Source organism: Heterodontus francisci, chromosome 5 (assembly GCF_036365525.1).
Source record: "Heterodontus francisci isolate sHetFra1 chromosome 5, sHetFra1.hap1, whole genome shotgun sequence".
In the NCBI taxonomy this organism is placed as follows: Eukaryota; Metazoa; Chordata; class Chondrichthyes; order Heterodontiformes; family Heterodontidae; genus Heterodontus; species Heterodontus francisci.
In genome coordinates, this window is record NC_090375.1 from 53,621,802 (window position 1) to 53,646,234 (window position 24,433).

The 24,433-nt window shown below is 44.1% G+C and overlaps 1 protein-coding gene across 1 annotated transcript in view; it reads left to right on the plus strand.

Annotated features, from left to right (window-relative positions):
- The window catches only part of oxsr1b (oxidative stress responsive kinase 1b), a 279,002-nt gene that overhangs the window by 170,095 nt on the left and 84,474 nt on the right, over nt 1–24,433 (plus strand). The window contains exons 8-10 of the mRNA XM_068031431.1: nt 1,348–1,481; nt 5,630–5,678; nt 19,426–19,491. Coding sequence (XP_067887532.1) covers nt 1,348–1,481; nt 5,630–5,678; nt 19,426–19,491 — 249 coding nt within the window. The remainder of the gene's footprint in view (nt 1–1,347; nt 1,482–5,629; nt 5,679–19,425; nt 19,492–24,433) is intronic.

A 24,433-nucleotide genomic window follows, 5' to 3' on the forward strand; every position in this document is an offset into this window, starting at 1 on the left:
GCTTCCCCCAGTTAATTATGCTTACCCTATGTCTCAGAAATCTGATGCCCTTCCTCCTGCACCAGTTCTCAAGCCATGTGTTCAATCGCTCAATTCTCCTATTCTTATGCTCACTTGCACGTGGGACTGGGAGTAACCCTGAGATTACTGCTTTTGAGGTCCTGCTTTTTAATCTCCTGCCTAGCTCTCTAAAATCTGCTTTCAGGACCGCATCCCCCTTTTTACCTGTCATTGGTACCAATGTGGACCACGACCTCTGGCTTTTCACCCTCCCCCAGAAGAATGTCCTGCAGCGACTCCGTGACATCCTTGACCCTGGCACCAGGGAGGCAACACACCATCCTGGGAGGTTTTTTGTATCTTCCTCCATGAAGACACATACCAAGTAATTGTTTAGTTTCTCTACCATTTCCTTATTCCCCATTATAAATTCCCCTGTCTCTGCCTGTAATGGGCCCACATTTGTCTTTGCTAATCTTTTCCTTTTTATGTGCCTGTTACAGTCTGTTTTTATGTTTCTCACAAGTTTACTTTCATATTCTATTTTCTCTATCAATTTCTTGGTCCTCCTTTGCTGAATTCTAAAATGCTGCCAATCCTGAGGCTCACTGCATTTTTTGGCAATTTTATAAGCCTCTTTGATCTCCTATAATCTTTAACTTTTCTCTTGTTAGCCATTGTTGGATTACCTTTCCTGCTAGGTTTTTGTGCCTCAAAGTAATGTAAAATGTAAACCATGTATTAATTCTTTTAAGTGGTAGCCATTGCCTGTTTACTGTCATACCTTTTTAATGTAGTTTACCACAACCAACTTGGCCCTGATACCTTCATAGTTTCCTTTGTTTAGATTTAAGACCTGAGTTTCAGATTGGACTACATCACTTTCAAACTTAATGTAAAATTCTATCATATTATGGCAAGTTCCCCTCCAAGTCACACATCATCCTGACTTTGAAATATCTTAGCGTTCCTTCGCTGTCACTGGGTCAAAATCCTGGAACTCCCTCCTTAACAGCACTATGGGTGTACCTCTACCACGTGGACTGCAATGGTTCAAGAAGGTGGCTCACCACCGCCACCTTGAGGGCAATTAGGGATAGGCAATAAACGTTGTTCTTGCCAGTGATGCCCAAACTCCATGAATTAAAAAAAAATGAGGGTAGACTTGTTGGCTCTGTGAATCTTGGGGAAAACCCAGTATGAAGATCTTTTCCAGAAAAATAAGTTTAAAAAAAAAACTTTAATCCAAGTGTGTGGCCATGACACCTGTTGTTCCAAGGTGACAAGTTTTATAAACTTGGTTAAGCAACCACTTGCTGTCATCTGTAATGCTCTGTCCTTGTTTAGGTTTTAATGCTAACTCTTCAGAACGATCCTCCCTCATTGGAGACAGGTGTGCAAGATAAGGAAATGGTCAAAAAATACGGCAAATCCTTTAGGAAGATGATTTCACAGTGTCTACAGAAAGATCCAGAGAAAAGGTAAAAAAAAAAAAATCAGAGAATGGCTCTGCGCTTGTTTGCTGCTATTTCCATATTCTCAGATCAGCATTCTGGAGATATACTCAGGATCAATGAATTACGACTGTGTGAATCTGAATAATGTCTGAGTGATGTGGCTTGGTTTCTAAGTGTTTTGTAATGATCACCGATCACAACATCATCCTCCTTGCTCGTGCTCTAAAATTAATGTAGAAAAAGTAACAGTTTACATTTATATGACAACTTTTGTGTAGTATATCCCAAGTTGCTTCAGAGGAACATAATCCTGCAAAAATTGACCTTTAGCTGTTCTAATCCTGGCTGTTTAGAGGCTTGTAGTAGAAGGTTTTATGAAAAAAGAAAAGTCTGTTTCTGTTGTACCTGCCAAAAGTCGCTATTAAGTACTTTTGAATGTCTAGTGAGTTGTAGCAACTCTCTCCAGCTCTCCCTTCTGTATGGAAAGAGCACCTGGCTTCTGCTTAGTATTTCTTTGCAATGATTCTGTTCAGATCTAAAACTTGATCTTTAGGGGCAAATGACCTAAAGAATCCCTTGGCATAAAGTTTCTTTTTCTCCTGAAAACATTACCTTCTTCACAAAGGGGTGGTTTCCACGTTAAACTTTTGTGGCCATCATTCATGTCGGATACTTGACTTGTTTGAAGTGTCAGCTGTAGATTCATAATAAACTCTCGCCTCTGTTAGAAAATTGTGGGTTCAAGTCTCACTCCAAAGACTTTAGCACATAATCTCAGCTGATATTTCTGTGCAGTACTGAGCAAGTAAAAGATCCCACAGCATTATTGGAAGAAGAGCAGGAGAATTGTCTTTGGAATCCTGGTCAATATTTATTCCTCAACCAACCCCACTAAAATAGATTCTGATTATTATCTCGTTGCTGTTTGTAGGACTTTGCCATGCAAATATTGGCTGCCATCTTTCCTATGTTACAACAATGACTGTTCAGAAGTGCCAAATTGGCTGCAAAGTGCTTTGAGACATGTGAGGTCTTGAATAGCACTAAGTAACTGAGTTCTAGTTCCAGTTGGGGTCATTTCATAAAAAACATCAGTAGAATTCTTGACCAGTCTTTCCCTTCCTAACTGTAGGTTCCAGTGGCTATCAGTAGCACCCTTACTGTGGCCTCAGCTGGGAGCCAACTCAGCAGCAACCAAATATCAAATAAATATGGCAAAACTGTTGCCAGTGACAGGAGAGTTGGTAACCAGAGAACACAGAATTAAGATAATTATAATGAACCAGAGAGAAGCTGTGAATTGTTCTTATGCAGCAAGGAATAAATGCCAGAAAGGGTGGAGAAAGCAGATTCAATAGTAACTTTCAAAGTGGAATTGGATGTATACGTTTAAAGGAAAAAAATTGCTTGGCTATGGGGAGACAGTGGGAGAGTGGGACTCAATAAATAGCTCTTTCAAAGAGCTGGCAAAGGCCTGATGGGCTGAATGGCCTTATGTGCTGTGATTCTGTAAACCTGAGATCTTTCTGTTCTCTGTGGCTGTGCGGGAATGGCTATAAATGATTATTGCATGTTTTAATGCCTCAAACGCAGCGCTGCTCAGCATCTCATTCTTCTAGTTCTTGTGAAACCATAAAACACTATACAAATAGAAGTCTTTTTTATAAAAGTATTTTTTCATTGGATAGTAAACTATAATCCACTGTTGTAAATGCAGTAGACTTTCTATTGAATTAGTGTTATTGAGCATTCTGGAACAATGCACTAGTGCCCACGCAGTGTTCTACATTCGTCAAATCTGACCTTGGCATAGGCAGTGTAATTATCAGCCCTACCCAATGGATTAAAGTAGAGGTTCCACCTCTGTCTATTTATTGTCTTTTATTTATTAGTGAATGTGCTGTGATGGTCTTTAATGCTCTTTCAAACCTTTTTTAAACTCTTGTTTAGTGTAATCAGTAGCTCCCCATTTATACAGAAGTGCCACTCTCAGTATGTTGAAACAAGATATGAAAAACCAAGAACAAAGGCCATTTTAGGAGCAGGAAAAAAAATTGAGCTCAATAAATAGCCATTTTTACAAAAGCAAAATACTGCAGATGCTGGACATCTGAAATAAAAACAGCAAATGCTGGAAATACATAGCACATCTAGCAACATCTGTGGAAACCTGAAACGTTAACTCTGTTTCTCTCTCCACATATGTTGCCAGGCCTGCTGAGTATTTACAGTATTTTCTGTTTTTATTTTGGTAACCTTTTCTAGTTAATCTCAACCTTCACCCCCACTTTCCTGCCTTTTCTACATATGCCTCAATCCTCTCTCAAATTCCTTTACACCCTTTGCTTCAACAGCCTTCCCTAGTAACCTGTACCTGTTCACTAATCTAGTTCTGTCCAAGTTTCCCAGCTACACCTACTTGCTAAATTTTTAATTTGTCCCCTGGCTTTTGAACCCTTTGTCTGAACAACTTTAACACTCCAAAACCCGCAGGGTGAATACACCTAGGCTGATGCTTGTGAGATACGCAGTGCAGTTCTGGCATGGCTGGATACAGAGGACCAAGATGATTCTTCCTGTGGGACATGTACAGAAATAGAAGAGGAGCAGATGTTACAATGGTGTCCTTATGAGCAGCCTCGACATGTGCTTTTAGTAAAAGTGACATAGTAAGATAATTCCTATTGTTATAATATACAATGATAACCAAGCTTGCAGGTCATAATGGTCGTCACAACATGCAAATGCACCATACTTTCAGTGAGGAGATTATTTTGGGATGAATGCTCGTAGAAATGTGAGTGACCGAACACTTCCAAGTGAAGGCTAAATAAGGGTCATATATCATCTCTACAGCGAAGACGATCAAATGATTTGAAAACAAAATTGGATGGGCACTTCAAGGAAATAAATTTGCAGGGCTACGTGGATATAGCAGGGGAATGGGATGACTAGATTGCTCTACAGAGAGCCGGCATGGTGGGCTGAATGGCCTCCTGTGCTGTATTTGCCTAGATCAGTGTTATCAGTTTTCTATGTTCACTTAAGTAAAACTCTATCTGTATGTTTTGAGAATGATTGCAATCCTCTGTGGCTTCAGTAAAAGGAATGTACCCAGTGTCTGTGCTGCCTCCTTCACTATTTTTAGAGGAAAATCTAGTAGAATATTTCCAACATAAGGTATTTCCATTGCTTAAATCGCGATGAAAATGGTCTCTTGTGGCAGGAGATATCAGTGTTTTGCAGGTTTATTTAATGTGTGCAGATTTGCCATCCTCCTTTTGTAGGGAGCTATCCTGCTGACTTCAGCTACATATTCTGCCTGTACTGCATTGTGCTGATTGCTTTTATTTTAATTTTACAATTGACATTCAGGACTAGACAGGATGCCAATCTTTTAAAATTCCCCCTGGAGTCACTCACTCTGATGGCTTCCAAAGTTGGCAGGAGATTTTCTCTGTCTGGAATGGGGAAGAAAAGTGCTAGAAGAAGATTTAGTCAAGTATAATTTTTTATTCACCCCCCCCCCCCCCCCCCAATTCTGGACCCTATGTCCTATTCTTCTTTGAAGGTGCTGACTCAATCTGCCGTATACCTCCACGGGTGGCCAAAGGGGTGTCTAATCACCCAAGTGGACAATTTTCATGCTAGAACCTTGACAAGCTATCAAACACATTGCAAGTAAGGATCTAATTGAATACCCAACAGATTTGCGATGCTGCATGGCCTGCTGCTGCTCCTACATCGTATTGTTGACTGTGGATGCCCTCTGAAGTGATCTAGTAAATCACTCAGCCACATCAATTGCTTCATGGACAAGACGCAATGCCATCTTAGGGCAACCAGAAATGGGCAATTAAAGTTATGTGCTGGTGTTGACAGGGTAACCTGCACCATGTTTGATAGCATACTGAGGTTCATACATGGAAAGTATCCACTTAGGTAATTATAGACCATGACAAATTCTTCCAACTTTTCCTAATTACCTGGCACATACAATCAAAAAATTCTTTCCTTGCTCTGTATCACACCTGAATGTAGCAAAAGTTTGCCATTAGTGGCAAATTTTGGACAGGCCTCATTTGTTAATCGACTAGGTTCAGCAAATCATGGATCACCCAGTTTTGTTGCATTACTGTCTCCTAATTAGATTTTTTTCCTTTTCATTTCAGGCCTACAGCAGCAGAATTTTTAAAGCACAAATTTTTCCAGAAAGCTAAGGTGAGCCACCACATCATGGTGTTATTACATCTGTTCAGTAAACATTGCCATTGGGGTGCAACTGTGGATCAGATTTTTATTCTTTTTGTAGTTTAACGGGTCTCCTGAATGAATGCAAGAAATGGTATCGACTGTTAATACATTTTTGGAAAATGGGCATCACTGACAAGGTCAGCATTTATTGCCCGTTCCTAACTGCCCTTGAGAAGATGATCATGAGCTGCCTTTTTCAACCACTGCAGCCCATTTGTTTAAGGTACTGCCAGCAGTGCTGTTAGGCAGGGAATTCCAGGACTTCAACGCAGTGACGATGAAGGAATGGTGATTTATTTCCAAGTAAGGATGTTGTGTGGTTTGGAGGTGATGGTGTTTCCATGAGCCTGCTGCCCCTGTCCTTCTAGGTAGTTGAGGTCATGTTGTTGAAGAAGCCTGAGTGAGTTGCTGCAGTGCATCTTGTAAATGGTACACATTGCAGCCATGATGCACCAGTAGTGAATGTTTAAAGTGGTGGATGGGGTGCCAGTCAAGCAGACTGCTTTGCCTGGATGGTGTTGAGCTTCATGAGTGTAGTTGGATCTGCACTCATCTAGGCAAGTGGAGAGTATTCCATCACACTCCTGACTTGTGCCTTGTAAATGGTGGAAAGGGGAGTCACGAGATGGGTCACTCACTGCAAAATACTCATCTTCTGACCTGCTTTTGTAGCCATCGTAGTTATGTGACTGGTCCAGTTCAGTTTCTGGTCAATGGTGACTGTTAGGATGTTGATGGTGGGAGATTCAGTAATGGTAATGTTTTAATGTCAGAGAAGTGGCTAGGTTCTCTCTTGTTAGGGATGGTCATTGCCTGAAACTTGTGTGATGTGAATGTTACTAGTCACTTATCAGCCCAAGTCTGAGTGTTGTCCAGGTCTTGCATGCAGGCGCTGACTGCTTCATTATCTAAGGAGATACAAATGCAGCTGAGCACTGCGCAATCATCAGCGGACATCCCTACTTCAGATATAAAAGCAGATGTTGGAAACTTGAAGTTAAACAGAAGATGCTGGAAATACTCAGCATTTATCAGAAAAGTCATCAATGTTCTTTCTGTCCACAGATACTACCAGACTGCTGAGTATTTCTGGCAAATTCTGTTTTTATCCCCACTTCTGACCTTATGTTGGAGGGACAGTCATTGATGAAGCATCTGAGGATGGTTGGGTCTAGGACACTACTCTGCAGAACTCCTGTAGTGATGTCCTGGGGCTAAGATGATTGGTCTCCAACAACCACACCCAGTCAATTCCCATTGACTTCAATTTTATACGGGCTGCTTAATGCCACACCCAATCAAATGCTGCCCTGATGTCGAGGGCAATCACTCTCGCCTCATCACTGAAATTCAGTTCTTTTTATCCATGTTTGGATCAAGGTTGTAATGAGGTCTGGAGCCAAGCGATGGGATGGTAATTGCTGGACTGAATTTGTCCTGCTTTTTGTGAACCAGGCATAACCTGGGCAATTTTCTACTTTGTTGGGTAGAGGGCAGTATTGTAACTCTACAGGAACAGCTTGGCTAGAGGCGTGAATCGCTCTAGAGCGTGTATCTTCAGCTGTACAGCCAGGATGTTGTCAGGAGCCAGAGCTTGTGCTGTGTCCGGTAGGTTCAGCTGTTTCATGATCACAGATTGAATTGGCTAAAGACTGGCTTCTGTGATGCTGAGAACCTCAGGAGGAGGCAGAGATGGATCAGCCACTTGGCACTTCTGACTGAAGCGGGTTGCAAATGCTTCCGCCTTTTATTTTAAATTCGCATGCTGGGCTTTGCTGTCATTGAGAATGGGAATGTTCATGGAGCCTCCTCCTCCGGTTAATTGTTTAATTGTCCAGCTCCATTCACGACTGGATGTGGCAGGACTGTGTAGCTTTGATCTAATCTGTTGGTTGTGGGATCGCTTGACTGTCTATAACATGGTGCTTCCACTGTTTTATAATGCATGTAGTTCTGTGGTGTAGCTTCACCAAGTTGGTACCTCGTTTCTGGTATGGTCTTCTACACTCTCCATTAATCCAGGGTTGGTCCCTTGGCTTGATGGTAATGGTCAAGTGTGTGATGCACCAGGCCATGGGGCTGCAGGTTGTTAGAGTATAATTCTGCTGTTGCTGAAGGCCCACAGCACTTCATGGATGCCTAGTTTTGAGCTGCAAGATCTGTTCTGAATCTATCTCATTTAGCACTCGTCGTAGTGCCACGCAACAGGATGGAGGATGTCCTTCGAGTGAAAGCAGGAGTCCTCTCCCCAGGGCCGTGCAGTGGTCACACTGTTGTCATGAACAAATGAATCTGCAGCAGTAGATTGGTGAGGACAAAATCAAGTTTATTTTTCCATCGTGCTTGTTCTCTTACCACCTGCCGCAGGCCCTGTCTGATTGCTCTATACTTAAGGACTCAACCAGCCCTATCGGTAGTAATGCTATTGAGCCACTGCTGGTCTGGCTGTTGAAGTTCCTCACCCAGAGTACAGTGTACCCTTGCTACCCTCAGTGTTTTTTCCAAGTGTTGGTCATATGGAGGAGCACTGATTCACTGAGGGTAGGGCGGTAAATGGTAATCAGTAGATATCCTTGATCATGTTTGATGTGATCTCATGAGACTTCGAGGTCTGGAGTCAGGAGTCAAGGTTCTGGACTCGCATGGTCACTCCCTCCCAAATCTATATCACTGTGCCGCCACCTCTGGTGTACCTAGTCTGCATGTGGGGCAGCACATATCTAAGGATGTTGTTCTCATGTCCCACAGCACCTCATAGATGCTCAGTCCGAGCTGCTAGCTCTGTTCTGAATCTCTCATTTAGCATTGTGTATTTATAAATATATAAAGAGCAAAAGGATAGTTAAGAAAAGAGTAGGGCTGGTTGAAGACCCAAAAGGTAACTTGTGTATGGAGATGGACACCTGTGCATGGTTCTTAATGATTACTTTGTGTCTGTCTTCAAAAAAAAAAAAGAGGAGGATGGTCCAGACCTTGTACTTAAGGAAGAAGAATGTGAAATGCGCGATGGTATAAATCTAGTGAAAGAGGAAGGCCTAGATGAAATGTGTACCGGGCTGCTAAAAGAAAAAAAGGGAGGAAATAGAGGCGGCTCTGACCATCATTTTCCAATCTTCTCTGGCTGCAGGCATGGTGCTAATGTTGTACCATTGCTTAAAACGGGAGGAAGGGTTAGATCAAGTAATTACAGGCCAGTCAGCTTAACCTCAGTGGTGGACAAGATTTGGAAAAAAGTTCTGAGGAACCTTATAATTTCGAAAGGCACAAATTAATCAAGGTCAGTCAGCATGGATTTATTAAGGTGAGGTTGTGGCTGATTTAATTTGATTTAAGTCTTTGAGGAGGTAATAACAAGGGTCAATGAGAGTAGTGCATTTGATATAGTCTACGTGGATATTTGCAAAGCTTTTGACAAGGTCCCACATGACAGGCTTGGCAGAAATGTAAGAGCCAATGGGATCCAAAGGTCAAGTTGGATCCAAAATTGACTCCATGGCAGTGTGCAAAGAGTAATGGTCAACATGTGTTTTTGTGATCGGAAAGCTGATTTCAGTACTGAGGGCTCAGTACTAGGTCCCTTGCTTTTCATATATCTCAATCATTTTTTTATTGGTTCTTGGGATGCAGGCGTCGCTGGCTAAGCCAGCATTTATTACCGATCCCTACTTGCCCTTAATAAGGTGGTGGTGAGCTGCCTTCTCGAACCGCAGCAGTCCATGTTGGGTAGGTACACCCACAGTACAGTTAGGAAGGGAGTTCCAGGATTTTGACCCAGCGACAGTGAAGGAACGGTGATATAGTTCCAATTCAGGATGTTGTGTGACTTTGAGGGGAACTTGCAGGTGGTGGTGTTCCCATGCATCTGCTGCCCTTGTCCTTCTAGGTTGTAGAGGTCACTGGTTTGGAACATGCTATCTAAGGAGCCTTGGTGCATTGCTGTATTGCTGAATGGCCTCCTTCTGTGCCGTAACTTTTCTATGATTCTATTTTATAGATGCTACACACTGCTGCCACTGTGCATCGGTGGAGAAGGGAGTGAATGTGGATGGGGTTAGACTTCTGTCCCTTACATTTGACTAAGAAGTTTAATCATGATACGAAAATTGGTTGTGTGGCTGTTGAGGAAAAAAGCTGTGGACTGCAGGAAGATATCAAGGGACTGGTTAGGTGGGCAGAAAAATGGCAAATGGAGTTCAATCTGGCAAAGTGTGAGGGGTGGCAAACAAAGCAAGGGAATACACAATAAATGGTCGGATACTGAGAAATGTAGAAAAACTGAGATCCATGCCAAGGTCTGATCCCTGAAGATAGCAGGAGAAGTTAATGTGGTTAAAAAGTTATATGGGATGCTTTCCTTTATTAACTGAGGCATAGACTTTGAGCAGGGAGGTTATGTTAGAACTGCATAAAACATTAGTTAGGCCCCAGCTGGGGTATTGTGTACAGTTCTGGCCACCACATTTTTGGAAGGATGTGATTGCACTGGAGAGGGTACAGCGTATTTACTAGGATGTTGCCAGGAATGGAGAATTTTTAGCTAAGAGGCAAGATTAGAAAGGCTAGGGTTGTTTTCTTTGGAGAATTTTAATTGTGCTGTATACAATTCAGGGGCCTGGATAGAGTGGCTGGGAAGGACTTCTTTCTTTTAGCAAGAAGAGGTCAATAACAGGGGGCATAGATTTTAAGTAATTGGCAGAGGGATTAGAGGGGGAGTTGAGAATTTCTTTTTCACCTAGAGGGTGGTGGGAGTTGGAACTCACTGCCTGAAAGGATGGTAGGGTCAGAAACTTTCATCAAGTTTTTTTTAAAAATTGGAATATGCAGTTAAAGTGCCATGATGCATTTATGCAGAGGAGCTGGAAAATGGGGTTAGGCTGGATAGCTTTTTTTTTGGCTGGCAAAGACACAGTGGGCCAAATGGCCTCCTTTTATATGCCATAAATTTTCTGTTTCTATGGATGACAATGGAGGAGTATGGCACATTGGCTCAAAGATGTGATTCTGTGAATATGATTATCAGGCTGTTGCTTGATTAGTCTATGGGACCGCTCTCCCAGTTTTGGCATAAGCCCCCCAGTAAGTACGACTGAGCTGAGTGTGTCTTTGTAATTTCCTGTGCCCAGGTTGATGCCGGATGGTTCTTGCTATTTTTCATAGAGGTTTGTTGGAACTGAGTGGCTTGCTCAGCAATTTCAGGGGACAGTTAATAGTCAACCACATTGCTATGGGTCTGGACTCATTTGGCCAGACCAGGGAAGGATTGCAGTTTTCTTGCCTTGAAGGTCATTAGTGAACCAGATGGGTTTTTAACAACTATCTAGTAGTTTCATGTAACCATTACTGTTGCAAGCTTTTATTCCAGCTTTCTTTAACTAAATTTAAATTCCCCAGCTATCCTGGTGGAATTTGAGCTTGTCGCCGGATCATTACTCCAGGCTTCTTGATTACGAGTCCAGTGACATAACCACTGTGATGCATACCCTGTGTAATGTGAAGGGAATTATCACAACGAATGGTGAGGATGGTGGCAGTGTTGGGCTTTAGGCTTTAGTTGTACCTTCAGATCTTGATCTGACACTAGTATGTGTTTGAAGGAATTATATAGATTGCAGATTTGTTGATTTTTTTTTTTAGTCACATCAAAGCCAGCACGTGATCATTTGTTTATTGTTGATGTGTACATGATTATGTTTGACTTGCACCAGGGTAAACTGAGAAAGTGGAACCTAAGAAATAAAAGTTTCCTATGAGAATACCAGTGCAGAAAACCCTCAATATTTTCCAAATATGAGCTATAGTGTTCATGTATATCTCCCAAGCAATTTGGTTAAAGATGTAAATAACCAGAAAATGAATGAGTGCTGTTCAGTGTCCTAGTACCTGCTGATCTGCTGACTGAGGGAGCAAGCTTGCAATGGACAATTGTCAAATAAGCAATTGGTAAGCATCTTTACCAGTGTTGGGGGATGGCCTCTTTGGGATCGAAGTGACTTGTTTATGATATGCCTGGCAATAGATGATTGAATCCTGTTTGCTGACTAAGTAATCTGGTATCTAAACCAGGCAAGTCTGCAGTATCCCCAAATATGCAACCTCCACCACCGAGAAGGCTAATGGCAGCAGGTGCATGAGAATATCATCACCTCCAAGTTTGTTTCCAAGTTACATACCATCCTGACTTGGACATATATTGTCCCTCCTCCATTGTAGCAGGGTCAAAATCCTGGAACTCCCTATCTGGCAGCACCAAGAGTACCTTCACCATGTGGACTGTAGCCATTCAAGAAGGCAACTCACTACAAACTTCTCAAAGGAAATTAGGGATGGGCAATAAATCCTGGCCTTGCTAGCGAGGCCCATATCCAGAGAATTATTTTTTTCTTGTTTAAAAGTACTCCAGAACACCGATCAAGAAGCAACTAATGAAATTTAGAATGGTACAAGATGAAGACAACAGAAGCTTGTATGTGTGTAGCTCCTTAATCATGGAGAAATGTCCCAAAGTGCTTTACAGAGGCAAATGGTTGCTAGGACAAAGACTTGGATATTGGGAGCATTGACCAAAAGCTTGGTCAGACAGATGGGTAATAAGAAATGCTTCAAAAGGAGGAGATAAAGATTTTTGAAGAGAATGCCAGACCTAGAGAGCTGAAGGTTTGGCTGCCAATGGTGAAGGGAGGGGGAATTGCACAAGAGGCCACCATCAGCTGGAAAGATGTTTGATGGAGAGGAGTGTGGGGCTGGAGGAGGTTACACAGATAGGGAGAGGAAAGGCCATAAAGGGATTGGAATTTTAAGTTGGAAGTGTTTTGAGTTCAAGAATCATTTTTGGTCAGTAAAGGCAGAGATAATGGGTGAACAAAACTTGGTGCAGGATAAAATATGGACAGCAGGTAATATCTGGTTTAGCATGAGACAATTGTCAGAAATGGGGAGTGAAATTGGTGATGAGGATGCAGGCCCATCACTAGGGGAAGGTTAGGATTCCATGAACCTTGAGTCTGAGTTGTACTGTTGCCTGAGAACTGGAAAAAAGGATCCTTTCAATGGAGCAATGAATTATAGCTTTCAGTCTCTCCACTTTAAATGCATTATGAATTTGAATAATTAATTTTATTCTAGAGTTCTACGCACATCTGCACTACTGTGTAGTACTTATGCTTTGCAGTGGCGGGTGGAGGTGGGGTGTACAGTATCTCTGACCACTCCTCTTAAGTGTTCTCTCTGGCCCAGAAAGTTTTTTTTTATCTGCCAAGATATCTTGGTAAATTTGTAACATGCCCAGGAATCAGAGAAACCTCCACATTATTGCTGTGTAGCTGGTTTTCTGATGGGCTTCCATGATCTACCTTGACCTTGGAAGTTGGCAAATTAAACGTTTCATTAGACTATGGTTCTAACCACCAAATAGATTTATTAAACAGTAAAAGAAACAATAAACAGCAGTGATGCATTGTAAATTTTACAGTAGGCTTTGTTTAATATTCTCCTTATGTAAATAGAAGATAACCCAGTCATGACTGCTGTGCTAAAATATAATGTAGAGAGTCATAGTCATACAGCATAGAAGTAGGCCCTTCGGCCCATCGAGTCCATGCCGACCATAATGCCTATCTATACTAATCCCACCTACCTGCATTAATTCCACATCCCTCCATGCCTTGCTCATTCAAGTACCTGTCCAGATGCCTCTTAAATGTTGCTACTGTTCCTGCCTCCACCACTTCCTCTGGCAGCTCATTCCAGATATCCACTATTTGTGTGAAACATTTACCCCTTTGATCCCCTTTAAACCTCCTCCCTTTCACCTTAAATCTATGCCCTCTAGTTTTAGTCACCCCTACCATGGGAAACAGACTCTGGCTATCTACCCTATCTATGCCTCTCATAATTTTATATACCTCTATCATGTCCCCTCTCAGCCTCCTTCGCTCCAAGGAAAACAGACCCAGCCTATCCAATCTCTCTTTATAACTCAAGCACTCCAACTCAGGCAACATCCTTGTGAATCTTTTCTGCACCCTCTCTAACTTAATCACATCTTTCCTGTAGTGCGGTGACCAGAACTGCACACAGTACTCCAAGTGCAGCCTAGCCAACGTTATGTACAACTGTAACATGACGTCCCAACTCTTGTACTCAATGCCTCAGCCGATGAAGGCAAGTATGCCATACGCCGCCTTCACCACGCTGTCTACCTGTGTTGCCACTTTGAGGGAACGATGGACTTGCACCCCAAGGTCTCTCTGCTCAACAACACTCCCCAGGGCCCTGCCATTCACTGTATATGTCCTGCCCTGGTTTAACTTCCCAAAATGCATCACTTCGCACTTGTCTGCGTTAAATTCCATTTGCCACTCCCTTGCCCACTTTCCCAGTTGATCTATATCCTGTTGTAACCTTAGACAACCTTCTTCACTGTCCACTATACCATCAATTTTGGTGTCATCTGCAAACTTACTAATCATGCTTCCTACATTCACATCCAAGTCATTAATATATATGACAAACAACAGAGGGCCCAGCACCGATCCCTGCGGCACAACACTAGTTACCGGCCTCCAATCTGAAAAACAACCCTCCACTATCACCCTCTACCTCCTATCACCAAGCCAATTTTGCATCCAATTGGCTAGCTCACCTTGGATCCCATGTGTTCAAACCTTCTGGACCAGCCTACCATGCGGGACCTTGTCAAAGGCCTTGCTAAAGTCCATGTAGACAACGTCCATCGCCCTGCCCTTTTCAATCCTCTTGGTCACCTCCTCAAAACGCAATCAAATTCGTGAGACATGATTTCCCATGTACAAAGACTATCCCTAATCAGACCATGCCTTTCCAAATGCATATCAATCCTGTCTCTCAGAATCCTTTCCAATAACTTTCCCACCACTGGCCTGTAGTTCCCTGGCTCATCCCTGCTGCCCTTAAATAAAGGCACAGCAGATAAAGCTATCCTCCAGTCTTTCGGTACCTCACCTGTGGCTAACGATGAAGCAAAAATCTCTGTCAGGGCCCCAGCAATCTCCTCCCTTGCTTCCCATAGCATCCTAGGATACACCTGGTCAAGCCCTGGGGTTTTATCCACCTTAATGCGCTTCAAAACCTCCAACACCACCTCCTTTGTAATGTTGATATGCTCCAGGATATCGCTGTTCCCTCCCTTGAACTCACTAGCTTCCATGACCTTCTCCACGGTAAATACAGACGAGAAGTATTCATTTAAGACCTCGCCCATTTCCCGTGGCTCCACACACAGATTACCACAGTGATCCTTAAGGGGACCTACTCTCTGCCTAGCTACCCTTTTACTCTTAATATACTTATAGAATCTTTTAGGATTCTCCTTTATCTTATCTGCCAGGGAAATCTCATGGCCCCTTTTCGCCCTCCTAATTTCCTTCTTAAGTGTACTCCTACATCCCTTATACTCCTCGGGGACTCGCTTGATCCCAGCTGCCTATATCTGACATATGCCTCCTCCTTTGTCCTGACCAGACCCTCAATATCCCTCATCAACCAAGGTTCCCTAAACTTGCCAGCCTTGCCCTTCAATTAAACAGGAACATGCCGGCCCTGAACTCTTCCTATCTCACTTTTAAAAGCCTCCCACTTGCCAGACGTCCCTTTACCTGTAAACAGCCTCTCCCATTCAACTTCTGAGAGTTCATGTCTGATGCCATCAAAATTAGCCTTCCCCCAATTTAGGACTTCAACTTGAGAACCAGTCCTATCCTTTTCAATAACTAGCTTGAAGCTAATAGAGTTATGGTCATTGGTCCCAAAGTGCACCCCTACTGACATATCAACCACCTGCCTGGCCTCATTTCCTAAGAGAAGTCGAGTGTAGTCCCGTCTCTAGTAGGGCCATCCACATACTGCTTCAGAAAACTATCCTGGACTCACTTAACAAATTCTTCCCCATCTGATCCCTTAGCATTAAGGTAGTCCCAGTCAATATTAGGGAAGTTAAAATCACCTACTGTTACAACCTTATAATTGCTTCACCTATCTGTGATTGCCCTACATATATGCTCCTCCAATTCACTCTGACTATTGGGGGCCTATAGTGTAATCCCATCAAAGTGATCACCCCTTTCTTATTTCTAAGTTCTACCCATATGGCCTCGCTGGATGTTCTCCTCAGGATATCCTCTCTAAGTACTGCTGTGATGTCCTCCCTAATCAATAGTGCAACACCCCGTCCTTTCTTGCCTCCACTTCTGTAATGCCGGAAGCATCGGTACTCCGGAACATTGAGCTGCCAGTCCTGCCCATCCCTCAACCACGTTTCCGTTTTAGCTATAATATCACAATCCCATGTACCGATCCATGCTCTGAGTTCATCTGCCTTACCTGTAAGACTTCTTGCATTAAAGTAAATGCAGTTTAGCCTACCAGACCTTCCACGCTCCTTGTCCTGCCCCTACCCGGCCTGCCTACTGGACTTGCTTACTTTAACCTCTCTTCTTTGGCCTCCTTGTCTCAAGAGACAATGGGTAAGTGCCTGGAGGTGATCAGTGGTTTGTGCAGCAGCGCCTGGAGTGGCTATAAAGGCCAATTCTAGAGTGACAGACTCTTCCACAGGTGCTGCAGATAAAATTGGTTGTGGGGCTGTTACACAGTTGGCTCTCCTTGCGCTTCTGTCTTTTTTTCCTGCCAACTGCTAAGTCTCTTCGACTCGCCACTACATTTGCCTCAACTATCTCATCAGAGAGACTAATACTTTGGGTCCCACCCCCTGCCAGACTAGTTTAAACCCTTCTAAGTAGTACTAGCAAACCTCCCCGCAAGGATATTGATCCCCTTCCAGCTCAGATGCAACCCGTCCCTCTTGTACAGGTCACCTCTGCACCAGAAGAGATCCCAATGGTCCAAGTAGCTGAAGCCCTTCCGCCTACACCAGCTCTTCAGCCACGCATTCATTTGCCTTATCCTATTCCTACCCTCACTAGCACATGGCACAAGGAGTAATCCTGAGATTACAATCCTAGAGGTCCTGCTTTTTAACCTTCTGTCTAACTCCCTATATTCACTTTGCAGGACCTCATCTCTCTTCCTGCCTATGTCATTGGTACCAATGTGGACCATGACCTCTGACTGCTCACCCTCCCCTTTCAGAATGCCCTGTGCCCGCTCAGACATCCTTGACCCTGGCACCAGGGAGACAACACACCATCCTGGATTCTTGCTCGCCCCCACAGAAACTTCTATCTGGTCCCCTATCGCTACCGCTTGCCTACACTTTTCCCTTCCCTGCTGTACAACAGAGCCAGTCATGGTGCCATTGACCTGGCTGCAGCTTCTGCTTTCCCCTGAGAGGCCACCCCACCGCCCCCCCCCCCCCCCACCCCTCCCCAACAGTATCCAAAACCGCATACCTGTTATTGAGGGGAATAGCCACAGGGGACTCCTGCACTACCTGCCTGCTCCTCCTGGCGGTCACCCATCTATCTGGCTGAACCTGCGGTGTGACCACCTCCCTGAAACTCCTATCTATGATACTTTCTGACTCCTGTATGCTCCTCAGTGAGTCCAACTGCTGCTCCAACCAATCCATGCGATCTGAAAGGAGCTGCAGCTGGACACGCTTCCTGCAAACGTAGTCGTCAAGGACATTTGACTTCTCCCTGATCTCCCACATGTCACAGAAGGAGCATACTACCCCACTGACTGCCATTTCCACCCCTCGCGTTACTTCTGGCTTCAAAGAAAGAAAGAAGGACAGAAATTGGGAATAAAAAAAAACTAAGCCTTACCCGGTTAAATTACTCTCCCTCCTCACCGAAGCCTGACGTACACCAAAGCCTGCACTTTGACCTTACCAGAGCACTGCGACCTCGCAGCCCCTCCCAAAGATGGCCACTCTCGGATCTTTAATCGCGCTTTCGGATTTTACCTCAGGGAAGAAGCCGCTGTCAATGCTGATGTCGATGTGAGTCGCTGACTCCGGGAATCTCCAACTCGGGGCTCTGCCGATATTGGGCCTGTAACCAGTCCTCAGGCCCACACACCCTATGTTGTCATATAAATAAGAGCATAGAGTACAATATGAAGAAATCATAAATTAATGCAAGGCATTAGACCATTTTTACAGTATTGTGTGCAATTTTGGGAGCTACATGACAGAAAAGTCGAAGAGAGGATATAGCATAGAATTCCCAGTGTGATGCCAGGGATGGGAAAGTCAAGTTGAGAATAAACTCAAGTTCCAAGATTACGTCCATTGGGACAGAAAGGTTAAATGGAGATGCCACTGTCCATGGTTCCAACTTGGTTCCACTCTTGCTTACCCAATCATAGTCAGTGCATCTCTACCAATGGCTTTTCTTCCAACCTTGCGCCATCACCTTGGGAGTTCCCCCAAGGATCCATTCTTGGCTCCCTACTGTTACTTATCTATGTGCTGAACTTTGGTGACATCATCCACATAGGGCCTGTAAGCTGGTGATGCCCACTTCAACTTCTGCACCACATCTCAATCACTGCATTACCCCAGTGCTTTTATATGGTGTATTTACATGGTGAGTTATTAGGAAACAATCATTTATTTAAAGGCGATCTTTGTACCATGCTCGCCAACAATGCCCACATACTGAGAATGAATTTAAAAAGCAACTTGTATTCTGAGTGCATATGAGTTTTTTTTCCCTCCCTTGTCTTAGGCCTGCACCACTTGTTGGCTAATATATTCCAAGTCTTCTATTAAGTTTCCACTTATCGCTATTGTGATCAGATCAAATGTGACCATTAAGCTATCATGTTTTTACAAAAAACCAACTGGTTCACTAATATACTTTAGGGCAGGATGCCTGCCATGCTTGTCTGCTCTGGTTGATCCAGTCCCACAGCCACATGCTACATTCTTAACTATCCTCTGAATTCGTCTAGCAAGTCATGTAGTGGTATCAAACCACTGATTCAAAATAAAAGCACCACTCGCTGATGGCAGCTAGAGATGGACAATAAATTCTTGGCTCGCCAACAATGCCCACATACTGAGAATGAATTTAAAAAGCAACTTGTATTCTGAGTACATATGAGTTGTTTTCCCTCCCTTGTCTGCACCACTTGTTAGCTAATTAATTCCAAGTCTTCTATTAAGTTTTCACTTGTTAATGCATACGAAAATGTTAAGGTGGCATCTTAATTCTCTTACCCCACCTTCCCAAGCTTAATGTTTCCCTAGTGAGGTAACCAAAACTGAGAATTTGCTGTACATGGGAATTATAATCACTTTCTGGTTACCTCAAATATAACTTCTGTCGTTAACTAAAAAGTCAAATCAATATTTTATTTTCATGGCAGCTGCCTTTTCGGTCCTGCTTCCTTCTGTCAGCTACTGAGGTGAATTCCATGCTTTCCCACAATGCCTTTGCCTCTGTTCATTTCAGGTTTCTTAGAACTCCAGAGCAGCCTGGGTCTTGGTGTCGAGCCTGCAGGCCTGGGGAAAGAAATCATCTTCACAGCAGATTATTAGCAACAAAATAAATTTATTGCTACTCAGCTACAACAGTTCAACTATTCGAGCAAAATGCATCGAATAGCTACAGAGGTGACATTAACAGAGCAGGCTGGTTAACCCATTTGTTTTAGAGCTAAGTCGTATCACAGTTCAGTTGCTTGAGCAAGAATGCAAGTCTCTTTTTCTAGAAGTTCTTGAGTGTCAAATTGAAACCTATATGCTAACTGAAATGTTAAAAATATTTTTCAGAACAAGGAATACCTTGAAGAAAAATTGCTAGCTCGAGCACCTACGATAGCTGAAAGGTCAAAAAAGGTAACCTTTTTCCAAACTTTTTTCTGCTAATTTCACATTCTGCTCTCAGGAAGGCTCCTTGTGAGGTTGAAGTTCCATAGCGGATGGAATAGTGGAAGGAAGAATCCAGACAATGTGGGAAGATTTTGGAACAGAATTTACACATTGTAATTTGCACTGTTTGGCTGATGTTTATTTAGAATCCAGTAGTTTGAGAATGTAATTTATCCAAATGAAAGCTATTCTGCTATTACTATAGTGCAAGTAAGCTGGTGAGAATGGAGTGTCTGAAAAAAGTGTAAATACTGGAGGTACAGGACATGTAACAAAGATTTTTTTCTGTTGCAAAAACATTTGTGGATACACTTTCACAAGCCATCTTCAAAACCTCTTTTTACTTGTTATTCAACCATGTTTACTGTTTTGCTGATGGTTCCACTCTTGACTATTTCAAGCTAATTCAAATTGCACACCATCTCTGTTCACAGCCTCCAATCCTCTCAAGTACACTGGCTGAATACTACATCATGATGCAATTTCTTTCCATCAATTCTCCATGTTTCACTAGTTTAATCAGTAGCTTCTATCTTTTAATGTTTGCTCCACCCTTGGTCGGTCTTCATATCTCAGCACTCTTGATTTGATTACCGTCTTTGACCTCAAAACTCTTCCATTTCTAAAGCTGCCTTCAAAAAAAGAATTCAGAACCTTCTTAAGCAATCTTAACTATCTCAAGCCCAAAGCCCTACAAGACTTGAATTCTATTCTATATCTGTGGGAGCCCTTCTATTCTAATACTTTGTTCACCACCCAGAGCATGATACAAGAACAAGCTCATTGCCATATTGATGATCCCTCTCTCAACTGTAGAATCCATTGAAGAAATATGGGGCTGGATTTTGCCAGTTTGCTAGGGACAGGCTGGGAGGCGGACAGGGTGGGGAAGGTGCAGCATGTCTGATGCCATGAAAATTTTACTGCGGGCCGGAAAGGTCAAGGATGGTCTTCCTGCTCAGAGGCCAATTGAGGCCTGTGTGTATTTTCCCAGTGGTGAGTAAAAGCTGGCGGCCTCCCTGTTGGGGTGAGGGAGCCCCTCCTAATCGGGCAGCTGTGGACCACGGAAGCTCCATCCCATTCCCCCCTGCAGCAAGGGCTCTAACCTGCTCTCACTAGCAACACCCACCCTGCCAAACCACCCGCCCCGCCCCCCCCACCGCCCCGCACCTCGCCAGGGCCTGCCTGAGTGGATCTGCAAACCTGACCCCACTTACCTTAATTCTGGGGTCACCTCCATGGCTGCTGCTCCAGGCCTCCTGCAGTACCAGCAGTGGTCATGGCTCCTGGTGATGGTGCTGGGACTGCTGAGCCAGCAGCTCTTGGGGCGGGTTCTTGCCCCGTAAAGGAGATGGCATCCCCCATTGTGGGCTGTTAAGTACCTTCCCGCCATTAAAATTGGCGGGAGATCTGACAAATGGATGAGGCGGGGCTGCCAACCCCCCTGTCCCCACCTTTCTGGCCTGTCACCTGGACTCCCGGAACCGAAATACTGAAATAAAATTCAGCCCATAGAAAATTTACTTTGCCTTCCTTGTGTCTTAGCAGTTATAACCAGTGAGGTATTTCTCTTCTGATCCATTTGACCTCGAAGAGCTTTAAAGTACTTGCTGCTACAATTGTCCTTGGTTAGCTGTATCAAACATAAAAACCACTGCCTTCTCATTGGAACATAGGAGCAGGCCATTCAGCCCATCAAGCAGCTCCACCATTCCGTTAGATCATGGTTGATCATCTACCTCAATGCCACTTTCCTGCGCTATCCCCAGAGGCCTTGATATCATTAATATCCAGATATTTATCGATTTCTGTCTTGAACATACTCAATGATTTGAGCTTCCACCACCCTCTGCGGTAGAGAATTCCAAAGATTCACCACCCTCTGAGTGAAGAAATTCATCCTCATCTCAGCTTACCCCTTATTCTGAGACTATGTCCCCTGGTTCTAGACTCACCAGCCAGGGGAAACATCCTTCCTGCAGCTACCCTGTCGAGCCCTGTAAGAATTTTGTATGCTTCAATTAGATTATTTCTCATTCTTCAAAACTCTCGAGAATACAAGCCCAGTTTCTAGAATCTCCCCTCATAAGACAATCCTGCCATCCTAGGGATTAATTTGGTGAACCTTCATTGCACTCCCTCTATGGCAACTAATATCCTTCCTTAGATGCGGAGACCAAAATTGTACAAAATACCCCAGGTGCGGTCTCACCAAGGCTCTCTGCAATTGCAGAAGGACTTATTTACTCCTGTACTCAAAACCCCTTGTGATGAAGGTTGACATACCATCTGCATGCTAGCTTTTAGTGACTCATGAACAAAGATACCCAGGTTCCTTTGGACATCAACACTTCCCAACCTTCCACCATTTAAGAAATACTCTGTCTTTCTGTTTTTTCTACCAAAGTGGATCACTTCACACTTCATATTATATTCTATCTGCCATGTTCTTGCCCATTCACTTAGCCGGTTCAAGTCCCCTTAGACAGGATCCTCCTCACAACTTGCATTCCCACCTAGTTTTGTGTCATCAGCAAATTTGGAAATATTACATTTGGTCCCCACATCCAAATCATTTATATAGTTTTATTTTTATTCATTCATTCATGGGATGTGGGCGTCAATGGCTATGCCAGCATTTATTGCCCATCCCTAATTGCCCTTGAGAAGGTGGTGGTGAGCTGCCTTCTTAAACCGCTGCAGTCCATGTGAGGTAGGTACACCCACACCCTAACTCCCTGTTAGGAAGGGAGTTCCAGGATTTTGACCCAGCGACAGTGAAGGAACGGCAATATAGTTCCAAGTCAAGATGGTGTGTGACTTGGGCGGGAACTTGCAGGTGGTGATGTTACTGTGCATCTGCTACTCTTGTCCTTCGAGGTGGTAGAGGTCGCGGGTTTGGAAGGTGCTGTCTAAGGAGCCTTGGTGCGTTGCTGCAGTGCATCTTGTCGATGGTACACACTGCTGCCACTGTGCGTCGGTGGTGGAGGGAGTGAATGTTTGTGCATGGTGTGCCAATCAAGCGGGCTGCTTTGTTTTGGATGGTGTCGAACTTCTTGAGTGTTGTTGGAGCTGCACCCATCCAGGCAAGTGGAGAGTATTCCATCACACTCCTGACTTGTGCCTTGTAGATGGTGGACAGGCTTTGGGAAGTCAGGAGGTGGGTTACTCGCTGCAGGATTCCTAGCTTCTGATCTGCTCTTGTAGCCACTTGTAGGTATTTATATGGCTACTCCAGTTCAGTTTCTGGTCAATGGTAGTCCCTAGGGTGTTGATATTTGGGTATTCAGCAATGGTAATGCCATTGAATGTCAAGGGGAGATGGTTAGATTCTCTCGTTGGAGTTGGCATTGCCTGGCACTTGTGTGGCGCAAATGTTACTTGCCACTTATCAGCCCAAGCCTGGATATTGTCCAGGTCATGCTGCATTTCTACACTGACTGCTTCAGTATCTGAGGAGTCGCGAATGGTGGTGAACATTGTGCAATCATCAGCGAACATCCCCACTTCTGACCTTATGATTGAAGGAAGGCCATTGATGGAGCAGCTGAAGATGATTGGGCCTAGAATGCTACCCTGAGGAGCTCCTGCAGTGATGTCCTAGAGCTCAGATGATTGACCTCCAACAACCACAGCCATCTTCCTTTTCGCTAGGTATGACTCCAACCAGCAGAGAGTTTTCCCCCTGATTCCCATTGACTCCAGTTTTGCTAGGGCTCCTTGATGCCTTACTCGGTCAAATGTTGCTTTAATGTCCAGGGCAGTCACTTTCACCTCACCTTCTGAGTTCAGCTCTTTTGTCCATGTTTGAACCAAGGCTGTAATGAGGTCAGGAGCCAAGTGGCCCTGGCGGAACCCAAACTGAGCATCACTGAGCAGGTTATTGCTAAGCAAGTGCTGCTTGATGGCACTGTTGATGATACCCTCCATCACTTTACTGATGATTGTGAGTAGGCTGATGGGGCAGTAATTGGCAGGGTTGGACTTGTCCTGCTTTTTGTGTCCAGGACGTACCTGGGCAATTTCCCACATTGCCGGGTAGATGCCAGTGTTGTAGCTATACTGGAACAGCTTGGCTAGGGGTGCAGCAAGTTCTGGAGCGCGGGTCTTCAGTACTATTGCCGGAATATTGTCAGGGCCCATAGCCTTTGCAGTATCCAGTGCCTTCAATCGTTTCTTGATATCACGTGGAGTGAATTGAATTGGCTGAAGTCTGGCATCTGTAACGCTGGGGACTTCAGGAGGAGGCCGAGATTTATTTATTTATTTTGAGAGACAGCACTGAAACAGGTCCTTCGGCCCACCCAGTCTGTGCCGACCAACAACCACCCATTTATACTAACCCTACAGTAATCCCATATTCCCTACCACCTGCCTACACTAGGGGCAATTTACAATGGCCAATTTACCTATCACCTGCAAGTCTTTGGCTGTGGGAGGAAACCGGAGTACCCGGCGAAAACCCACGCGGTCACAGGGAGAACTTGCAAACTCCACACAGGCAGTACCCAGAATCGAACCCGGGTCCCTGGAGCTGTGAGGCTGCGATGCTTGCCACTGTGCCGCCCTTGATGGATCATCAATTCGGCACTTCTGGCTGAAGATTATTGCAAATGCTTCTGCCTTATCTTTCGCACTGATGTGCTGGGCTCCCCCATCATTGAGGATGGGGATATTTGTGGAGCCGCCTCTTCCAGTTAGTTGTTTAATTGTCCACCACCATTCATGACTGGATGTGGCAGGACTGCAGAGTTTAGATCTGATCCGTTGGTTATGGGATCGCTTAGCTCTGTCTATTGCATGCTGCTTATGCAGTTTGGCATGCAAGTAGCCCTGGGTTGTAGCTTCACCAGAATGACACCTCATTTTGAGGTATGCCTGGTGCTGCTCCTGGCATGCCCTCCTGCAC